Here is a 10,546-nt window from a genome sequence, read left to right on the forward strand (position 1 = left end):
CTAATCCCTGGGGATGTCTTTTTTAATGCAAGAACAAAGACAATACACAAAGCTATAGAAAGACATTTTACTGTACACATAAGTGAAATTAGTCACAGAAATGAAGTGTGGTTTATAGAAAGGGAATTGGAGTGAAATATAGAGTGCAAGATTGTAATTTTAATTGGAAAGACTGGGAGTACCTCATTGAGAAAGTAGCATTTTAAAAGTCTGGAAGTAGGGAACAGTTAGTCATGAAGATAGCTTGGAGAAGACACAATAGCTAGCAGAGAGAGCCCTTCACGGTGTGTACTTATTTATGTGTGCATATTCATGTGTATAAATGTGTATGCATGTGAGATATTTCTAGGGAATATATATGCATATATATTAGCATATACAGTTTACTTATTTGTATACATATTCCTACATTCACTTATCTAAGAAAGGGAATAAACTCAAACATCGTTCTATTGCTTCTATCATCTGATACAAAGCTTGAGCTTGAAGAACGCATCTATCATTATTTAGGGACTCCACAGTAATTAGCTTTAATAGTAAAATAAGATCTCAAGAATATCTGTAGCCTAACATGTTCATTAGCAATTAGTATCATCAAAATGTATTGTTTTTTGGCAATTGGTCCTAGAAATTATAACATCTCATGATACTCTAAGTGTAAAGCTCCAATCTCTAGTGAAATGTTGGACACTTTCGGAGATCTGAGTGAGTTCAGACATTTTCTGGGGAACAAATTTGCGGGGTGACTCAAAGCATAGCCACTGGAAGAAGTCAGGTAGCAAAAGAAATTCTTAAATAGGTTATCCTAGAGTAAGAGCATAATTCACTGGCTGGACTTTCTAAGAAGCCTACCCTTAGAGTTCAGCAGCTGGGGTCCCTACCCTGGGTCTTACACTCGAGACAGTCTTTTTCTGGCTCTCTTCCAATTGTGATCCTTCCCCTAGCATGAGGAACCCATAAGCCCAAAGCTGCTGCCATCCTTACTGTGGACCTCACAAACCCTTTCCCACACAGCCCGAGAGCACTGCAGTATGTGGCTTCCTCTGGGGACCCAACCAGCCAATACTGTGCTCCTCTGTAACCTTCAAAGGTCAAGGAAGGGGAAGTTCTAGAAGGCAGTTATAAACACAACTTGGATGGCATTATAGACCGACCAGGACTTGACTTCCCAAGCTCATGCAGAAGGTTAAAACTGTCTTCTGTTCACAATTAATTGATTTTATTGAGTAGGATAGAGACATGATCTCTTGGTGAAAACAGGCAGGGAGGGCTTTAGGTCACAAGAGGCTTGCCCTTGGAAGGAAGTTTTCATGAGCTTAGTGACTGAAGCCCAGTTTGGCCCAGTTCCCTCTTTCACCAGGTCATCACCTCTCTGCACATGCCCTGCCATGGCCAGCCTCCACCAGGTAGGCTGCCTGAGCCTCAACTGTGAACCTCCCAACTGTGCTTGAAATATAACTTCTCACGCCAAGAAGCTCCTTTCAGGCATTTTCACCAAATTAGACAAAACCTGACTAATAGAGATACTGTGAGCCAGAGTGATGACACTCATGCAGCCAGGAGTAGGAATAGAATGGGGAGTAAGCCGCAGGGTTTAGGAGTTTCTGCCTGTGGGTTTTGTTTGTTTGTTGTTTATTTGTTTTTTAGCTCTGAGGATGTTCATGGCAGGGCTGTTTACTAGCCTAAGAGAAGCTCTTAGGCCCTGTCTTCAAGAACCATGGCAGAGGAAGAAAGAACCAATGGAATCAAACACTTTGTTCATATTGTTTTTGATTGTATTGATCTTACTTCAGAATCTTGTATATGCTAAATGCCAAGAATATTGAAGTGACCGTAACCAGGTCCCTGTCCCTAAAAGGTCCTACTTTTCCTTGTGTTTAAAATTCTGCAACAGTTTCCCTTGTGCTTAGAGTAGAACCCAAACTTCTCTGGCATCCAAGACCCTCAGCAACACAAGTAGTTTGTGCCTCTACCGGCTCTCCACTTTACTTCGGCTACACTGGGCTCCCCTGTACCACACAGTACTTGTCCGTTTCTGGATCTGAATTGTCCACTTGCTGCCTCCAATTGCCAATCATTGACATTCCCAGAAATCTTCTGGCTGCAGAGGTGATTTCATGTGATCCAGTGACACTCAAGCTTATCCCACTGTCATTCTTTCCATAAAATATTGAAGTTGTGCATTAACCTGCTCCTACACTGATGAGAAGGTTCTTTGAGAAGGTAAATGTGTCCTGTTGAGATTGTACAGGAGAGCTGACAGATACTCAATGGAAGTTTAAGTTTACATTGATGGAATGGTTACAGTTAGCTAAAGAGTATACTTATTAATTCCTTTTCAACTTTTATTGTAAAGTATTTCAAATATGACAGAAAGCATAACAATTAGTTCAGTGTATACACACAGATTTGATCATTCCTAACATTGTGCCATACACACTTATATGTGAATACTACATAAATAATAAATATATACATACACTTTTTCTTAAGGGACATTTTATTGTTACATAACACGGAATTCATGACAAAGATCATAAACTAGGTAAAGAAGAGTATATTATTGTGTAAGGAGTATAATTTACTAGAAACAGTACTTACAGATATTTATCTTCCAAGTAATATGCTATTCACACTGTTTTCTACTATATATTAACTTCTGCTATGAAAGAAAATGTGGAATTGTCTTTTTGTCTCTAGCTTATTTCCTTTACCTGATATAAACTCCCATCCATTTTGTAGAAGATTTGTCGAGATTGTATTCTATTTATGGCGAACACTCTATTGCATACATATCCCACATTTTCTCTATTCTGCCATCTGCTTCTGGACATCTATGCTGATTCGAAATCTTCACTGCAGTGATTTGAATTGTAGTCAACATGGCAGGGTGGGCATCTCTTTCACAGGTGAGGTTATTTCCTTTGGATACAGCCCCAGAACTGAGATAGCCGGATTCTACAGTAGAGATGCTTTCAGTGTTTTGAGGAATCTTCCTGCTCTTTTTCCTGATGGCGGCAATCTGCCTTGGAACCAAAGGTGCAACAGGTTTCGCTTTTGTCTACACTCTAACGTGTTATTCCTGACTTTGTCGTCATAGCCCTTCCAACTAGAGTGAGATAACACCTTACTGTGGATTCTACCTGAGCCTTTTAAAGGACTAGTAATACTAAACATTGATGATTTTTTTGCCATTTGTATTTTGTGTGTATGCGCATCAAATGACATTATTAAGATAGTGAAAACACAAATGCACAAGTCTGAAATATTCACAAGTCATTTCTTAATAGTCTCCCCCCCCAAGTTATCCATTCAAACGCTTTGCCCATTTGTTAACCGGACTATTTCGTTGTTTAATTTCTTGAGCTCAGTATTATTTCTGGATTTTAATCCCTTATTAGATTTACAAATATTTTCTCTCATCCTGTCAATTGTCTTTCCACTTTTGATTGCTTCATTTTGTATGCAGAAGGCCCTAGCTCTACATGAGCTCATGTGTCTGTTGTTGTGTTTATTGCCTGTATTTTGGTGTGTGGTTTTTTTTTTTTTTTTTTTTGGTTTCTGTTTTTCAAAAAATGTCATGGCCTGTGCCACTGTTCTGGAGTGCTTCCTCCATGTTTTCCTAGTGTGACTTAATAGTTTCAGGTCTTACTAAAGCTAAGTGCCAAAAATATACGGTACTACCATTAGAAAGAAGAAGAAACGGACTCATGGAACAGAATAGAAACCCAGAAATCTAAGATACTACAATCAACCAATCTTTGACAAATCTGCTTAAAGATACAACACCATGTATGAAAACATTGGATTTCCGCATGCATTTGAAATGAGACCCCTGCCTTACATTCTACTTTAAAAAACAGCTAACGGATTTGAATGTGAAAACTTGCAGGAAAGAAACTGGGGGGAGTCAGACTCTCCAGCCAGCAGGTGGCGTCAGTGCGTCGGCCAGCCGGTCCTGGTCACAGTCACCCGAAGGGAATTATGGCGTCACAGAGCCTGGGATGTCATCGCCTCGGCTCCAGGGGCGGTGGGGACACAGCTGGGTCAGAAGACTTTGGCTTCTGGTCGTCATGGACTCACTAGGACGCTGAGGAGGGTCGGTCGTCGCATCTGCTGCAACCGAAGGAAGGCAGTCCGGGTGAGGAGCCAAGCATGGGAATTGTGAACTGAGAAGAGTCTGAAAGAAGTGTGCAGCCGGAACAGGTGACACAAGGCGCCTTGTGGGTCCCCTCCCGTGCCTCGTTCACTCGTTCATTCCTCGACTGCTTACTGAGACCTGTACAACATCACACAGTGTGTTCAGTGTGTGAGAACATGGCAGGCAACAGGGCAGAAGTGCTGTGCCCCTAAGACTAAGGAAGGAGGAGAGATGGGGCATTTGGGGAAGTGTAACAACTATAAAAATGTAAATATTTGGACACGAATTCAAAGAAGCAATCCAGGGGACTGAGCCTCTGGGTTCAGGCATTTTCCCCCAGCCTGTGATGTCTAAACGGAGAGTTCAGGTTTAAATCATATTTAGCAAGGGTGTGGGATGTTCAAAGATCCAGCAAGAGGTGAGCCTAATTCAGATCCACTCTGAGCCATCAGATGAGCATGAAAGTTCAACCACTGGAGCTGAGGCTGAGCTGGTAGGCAGAGGTCAAAGACAGGGCAACCTCACCAGCACTGCTGAACTTGTGAACTTGAACTTGGCCTGTGTTGGTTCTCACTGTAACAGCAGGAAGAAGGCCAAAGCAGGTGTCCCTAGCTCTGTGCTACGGGTGTTATATGACTTGATTTTGCAAATTTCCTGGGCAGGCTTGTTGGGTTAGGAAGGGACATGGGTCTTGGAAAGAAGCTTGTTTTCAGTAGAACTGTCTAGTTGGAAGCAAGGTGGCCCAGGTTGGAGATTCTTTGGGCAAGAACTAAGATGCCAAAGATGGGAGTGATGAAGGAGGCCTAACTATTTCCTTAGATTAAGGAGGGGCATTTTTGGGGACCATGCTACCAGAGATGTTTCTGGGTTATAGGGTCATAATGGAGACAGTGCAGGGCCAGGATAAAGGACTTGTGTGCAGGGTGGAGAGGCTGATCTAAAGTGCCACTGCCCTCCTTATTGCTGCAGTGGGCACAGCCTGCCTCACTTCTTGGACAAGGCCCAGCCTCTGCATTCACCACCCATTTCCAGGGTCTGAATACAGAAGATGTGCTTTAGGGAACATGGGTGGGGCCACCCGTGGTAGGAGCTTCGAGTACTCTGATGCCTCCATACCTTCCACCCCTTCAGCCTCTGGCCAGCTGTCCGGCTGGGGTGCGGGAGCTGTCTGGCGCATCCCCGCCCTCTTCCCTGAGTCTTGCTCCAGTTTTTTCTTCTTCACACCAAAGCAGATGCCTGTTTCTGAAAGACACCTAAGTCCCAAATCCCTGGCAAGCCTAGAGACATGAGGCAAAGCCAAGGAAACCACTATGCTAAAGAAGGAACTTTCCCCTGCTATCGGGGAGCTACTCACGGCCAGGGACTTGGGAATGCCAAGAGATTGCAACTAGTGGCACAGGCTTTCCCCAGTGACTCCCCTGCAGCTTGGGTTCAGAAGATTCGGAGAAGCCAGGGTTCTGCTGGGAGTGGCTCCACCTGTTCCTCAGACAGCACAGGGGCACAATACAGTCTCCCTGGACATGTTTCAGGACCTCTTCCCACAGAGATAGCCCCAGATGAGGCTCTGGTTATTATTGTTTAGAAAGTCAAAGCTGAAAAGGGTCAGTGCTGGGGCTGGGCTGCCACCTATCAATTTGAAAGTCTCTGTCTGCAGCGGGTGGAGGAATCAGCCACACCTGGCTCAAGGAAACCCCATTTGTGTGGCGTGAACTACATTTAAGTGAATCCCTAGATGAAAAGGGCTTAAGTGCTTAATCACCCATCATCCAGGACAGCCCAAATCCTGGATCTGCTTCAAAGCCACAAGAGTGGTTCTGAGAGCAGGAGTGTCATCTGATCCTGCACAACCCCAGGGGAGAACGCTACAGCTTTCCATGCCACTGAGGTAGCCCTGGGGAAGATTTTGGTGTGTGGGGGTTTGCTGCTCCTCTCCCCATGAGTGTCCCTATCTACAGGGCACAGAAATGAATAGAGACCAGAGATGCAGAATGTTTGGAGTAGGGCTGGCAGGAAGTGGCTTGGCTGAAAGCCAGGGAGGAGTTAGCAGCAGTGAAGGCACAGGTCTTAGAGCCAGAGGCCAGAACGGAACATGCCCCGATTTCTAAAGCCAAATCAGCAAGGATGAAAAATCCCAGCTCAATCCAGCTTTGACAACCATTGTTACAAACCCAGAGTTCCTCCTGCTTTGTAGAAATAGCTGTGCATGGACACAGAGTATACATGCCTGTGCTAACACACATGCACGCACGTGCACACACACACACACACACACACACACACACACACACACACACGAGTGAGTATGGGAGTGGCTCATGGAAAACCCACAGCAAGAACCAGTTCAGTTTTAAAAACTAGTTTGGGCCATAGGTTTTTCTCAAAAATCCTGTGAGCTCTAGAGGCTAGAGGGTGGTAACTGCTTCCCCCTTAGCAGTCATCACTCAAACTCCCACACCCATTTTTCTCCACCCAGGTGGCAGGGCTCAGAGAGGCTAGGCACCTCTGGCACAAGAGTGTGTGGTCTAGTGGAGTGATCTCACAGTGGAAGGTATAGCATCATTCACTCCCCCCAGCACACACACACACACACACACACCCCTCCCCTAAGACTGGACAACAACCCTGGTCACTGTCCACTGGTCTTGGGCACTTCTAGACTCATCAGCCCCGGGACCATGAGAGTGATTTTCAAACTTTCCTAGAAACCAGGGGCCACATTTGAGAGCCCACTTCCAGGGCTTGAGTTTCTGGATCAGGAGGAAGATGGGTTGATGGAAGCAAAGAATAGTTTGGTGCTTTCCTACTCCCAGCAGAATCAGGAAATTACGAAAGTACCAAACAGTAAGTTTAAGAACATCTGCTGGGTCTGGTTCCCCACCACTCATCCCTGGCACCATTCCTTTACAGAGGAAAATGGAAATGATGCTGAGACAGGTGGAGAGCTGCCAGGCAGTGGTGGAGCTCAGGTACCACAGTGCCAAGAGCAGTGTCCTTGCCATGGCTTTTTGATGCAATGCCACCAGCTGCTGTGAAACGCTCATGTGCTGAGGGGCTTGGAGGGAGAAGGTACATTCTGGAAGGCTATAATAATTGGTCACTCAAAGTGTGAGAATCCTATCCCGAATGCCACACCTTAGACCAGAACAAGCAAGCACTTGCTTTGCTATGGGACAGAGCCTGGCTTGCATCCACTCACAACAAACTGAAATAGTTTTCTGAACATCACCATGCAAATAAAGTGTGGTAAGAAAGGTCTACCTGTTACTGGTAGGGATCGTTATATGACATGATACTTGTGACACACCTGGCACTTGACTCACTGGCAGGCTACCGAGGGTCACAACTCCCTCCTCATTATCTAAGATACCTTAGGCACAAGCCTTCCACATTCTGGCCTTCCAATACTTTCTCTGGAAAGTGGCTACCGAGTGAAGAACAAACATGAACAACACACACGAAAGTCCAGACTTCTGGAGCTGAGCGCTACCAAGAGGCCAGCTCTCCTTTCCTGACCCTGGTCTGAGTCACTACTCTAAAGAAGGGTGTTAGTGGGAATCAGTGAAAGAAGAAATAAAAGCAAGAACCCACTTCCCTTTCTAATGAAGAAATTCTTCTCCTTTTTTCTAGGACCTCCAATTCTCTGGAAGATGTGTGACCAACCAAAATGCAACCCTTGCTGCCCACAAAAATGCAACCCCTGCTGCCCATCCAAACCACCTTGTTGCATTCAGGCCAAGTGCTGTTGTTTGGAGGCCAAGCCTGAGTGCACCTGCCTGAGCAAAGAGCCCGATCCCTCGTCAGCTTCAACTCAAGAGAAGGGCTCCCAAACCCAACAGCCACCCCAGAGTCCACAGCCTGGAAACAAGACATCCCCACAGGGACAGAGGAAGCCAAACAAGTAGATTTCTCCTGACAACATGTCCACTGTGTTGCAGGGTTTGGGATAACCATGGGCCAGGCTAGACCTAGGTTTACAGCAGCTGTTTTTCCACCTAATTAGAAGCCTTCATATCTCTTCACGGCCCCCTATGAGAGAGAGGCCCCCAGCTGGAAATGGAAAGTTGAAGCGTTTGGAACCACCTGTCCTAGTGATCCTGACATTTAGACAGGACAGAAATAAAGGGCAATAGAAAAGAACACTGCCTCTCTTTGCTCCTTTCCCTACCTGTGATGCCATCTCAAGTGTCTGACACGAAGTCTGAGAAAGTGCTTTGGGGGTGCCCAGAAGGGCCAAGGAGCCAGAAATCGACCATGCTGCAATGTAGTGCCACTGCTGAGTCAGAGTTAGGGTCTGAAATTCAAAGTCCTGCACCCCAGGAATCCAAAGTGTAAGGAGCCCATGACCTCAGGTCCCTGTGTGCCATATTCAGCTTCAGACCAAGCAACACCCCACAAGTCCTTTGGGGTGATTCTATTTTGTCACCCCAGAGATTTCAGACAGAGGTAGGGTTCACAGGACTCAGCCAAGTACCCCGGCTGGTGCCAGGTGAGGAAGCTTTCTGGCAACAATGCTGGCTCTTTGGCCTGAGGATAGCAAACTAGAGGAAGTTGTTCAGTCTGCAACTCTGTTTCCCTTGTGTATAAAAGGAGGAAAATGTCTACTTAGCTCTACTGGGAATCAAAAAAGGATAATTCAGTTCAAATCCTTATCAGGGGGTTAGCACATAGTAGGTTTTCAGCACAGTCTTTTACAAACTTCCTTCTGCCAGCAGGTCCCTGTGGCCCCGAGAAAACAGCATGTTCCAATAATTTGTGCTCAAGCACATCCTCCATTAGTCCAAGGGGCATACAGAAGCAGAGAAATTAGCTTTGCTCAGCAAAACTGTTCACTTTGTTGCTGCTGATCTGATGTGTCATTAACCTCTTCCAAAAATTTTCAACATTTTTGGTAGTTATTTATGCTTCTCCCTGTCCACTAATTCCTAGAAAATAACAGATTTTTATTCCTACAGATTAGCTTTCCTTTTTAAAAAATATGTAAGCAGAATCCACAGTATGTTTCCATTTTTTTAGATTGAGTTCATTTTTTTTTCAAAGATTTCTCCCTAACCCTACAAAGTAGCTAAAAACTATCATTTCTATTCTAGTAGCACATAGGATCTGTATGTGATTCTAAAACAGGAGTTTCCTGGTAATGAATGAACCAGAGACAGACAAAATACCTAGTTTTTTGTCTGGCACATGTGGAGGCACGATTAGGTTAAGGGGCTAGATGGATTTTGTGGTTAATATCACTTCCTGGCTCTTGGCCCTGAAAGCACCCTTCCGGTCCATCCCTTGCCCTCCACCCTGCCACCCTGGACAGTTACACCCACCAGAGCCGCTACTAGTACGTTCCTCCTGGGTTCAGTCTCCTGTGGGATGGTCCCTCTATGCCCAGTGAAACCCAGGAAAGACATCAGCAGGAACCTCTCCAACTTTTCCCTGGCTAGGATCTTCAGAGACCACCAGAGAATCCTGGCCCCTGTGGGAGGCGAGGGAGCTGCAGGGCTGTGCTGATGCTGCAATCTGGCAGTCTGGGGAGATTCCAACCATCACCCTGGTGTCCCCAGTCCCTCTTTCTCTCAGTACCACCTCAGGCAGCCCTCCTGGCTATCCCCCCTGCCCCAGTGCTGGAACGCCCCTACAGGATCCACTTACAGAGAGGGTGCAAGTCCCTCTGCCTCCTCCAGGCCCAAGCATGAAGTCATGCTTTCTTTTATGCCTGGCTTCTGACACTCAGTGAAGATATTTTGAGATTTGAACGTGTTGCTGCATGTGACAAGTAGCTCATTCTTTTCCATCGCTAATTAATAAACACCCTCTGTAGAACAAATGCTTTCAGGTGTTTTCTGTATTCTGTTTATGCCATTAATCCATTGATGGACATCTGAGTTATTTCCAAGTTTTAATACAAAGAAAGGTGCTAGGAACACTGTTAGGCAAATCTTAAGACACATGCTTTCATTGCTCTTGAGTAGACGGACCATGTTGTAAGGTATGTGTGCATTTTGCTTACGAAGAAACTGCCCAACCACTTTCCAAAATGACTGTGCCATTTTGCAATCCCAGTGGAATGTGCAAGTGTTTTGGTGGTTGCACATCCTCGTTAGTAGCACGTATCCTCAGCTTTCCCAGTTTGAGGCATTCTGATAGATAATGACAGTTCATTCTGGCTTCACTGTGCATTTCTTCAGTAGCTGAGGAGGTGGAACATCTTTTCACAGGTTCATTTGTACCTTTGGTGTATTATTTTCGTAAATATGCCCTGCATGTTTTATCTTTTACTGAGGTGTTTAGCTTCTTTTTAGAAATATTTATTTTTATTCAAAAGGCAGATTTACAGAGAGAAGGAGAGAGAGATTTTCCATCTGTTGGTTCACTCCCCAAATGGCCATAATGGTCAGAGCTGAGCTGACCCAAAGC

The 10,546-nt window shown here is 45.2% G+C and overlaps 1 protein-coding gene across 2 annotated transcripts; it reads left to right on the top strand.

Annotated features, from left to right (window-relative positions):
- Positions 1 to 3,969: 3,969 nt before the first annotated feature.
- LOC121168614 (sperm mitochondria associated cysteine rich protein) lies at positions 3,970 to 8,275 on the top strand. 2 transcript variants are annotated; one of them, XR_005885736.1, is made up of 2 exons: positions 3,970 to 4,141; positions 7,769 to 7,824. XR_005885736.1 is itself a non-coding variant. In XM_040998890.1 (2 exons), exon 2 carries the CDS (start codon positions 7,789 to 7,791, stop codon positions 8,041 to 8,043), a length of 255 nt encoding a protein of 84 aa, XP_040854824.1. In that variant the 5' UTR covers positions 4,024 to 4,206; positions 7,769 to 7,788; the 3' UTR covers positions 8,044 to 8,275. The 2 variants fall into 2 exon arrangements, 1 of the variants encoding a protein (XP_040854824.1); XM_040998890.1 differs by having other exon boundaries at positions 4,024 to 4,206; positions 7,769 to 8,275.
- The last annotated feature ends 2,271 nt before the right edge of the window (positions 8,276 to 10,546 follow it).

This window comes from Ochotona curzoniae, unplaced genomic scaffold, assembly GCF_017591425.1.
Source record: "Ochotona curzoniae isolate NIBS_2020 unplaced genomic scaffold, NIBS_Ocur_1.0 scaffold_1037, whole genome shotgun sequence".
In the NCBI taxonomy this organism is placed as follows: domain Eukaryota; kingdom Metazoa; phylum Chordata; class Mammalia; order Lagomorpha; family Ochotonidae; genus Ochotona; species Ochotona curzoniae.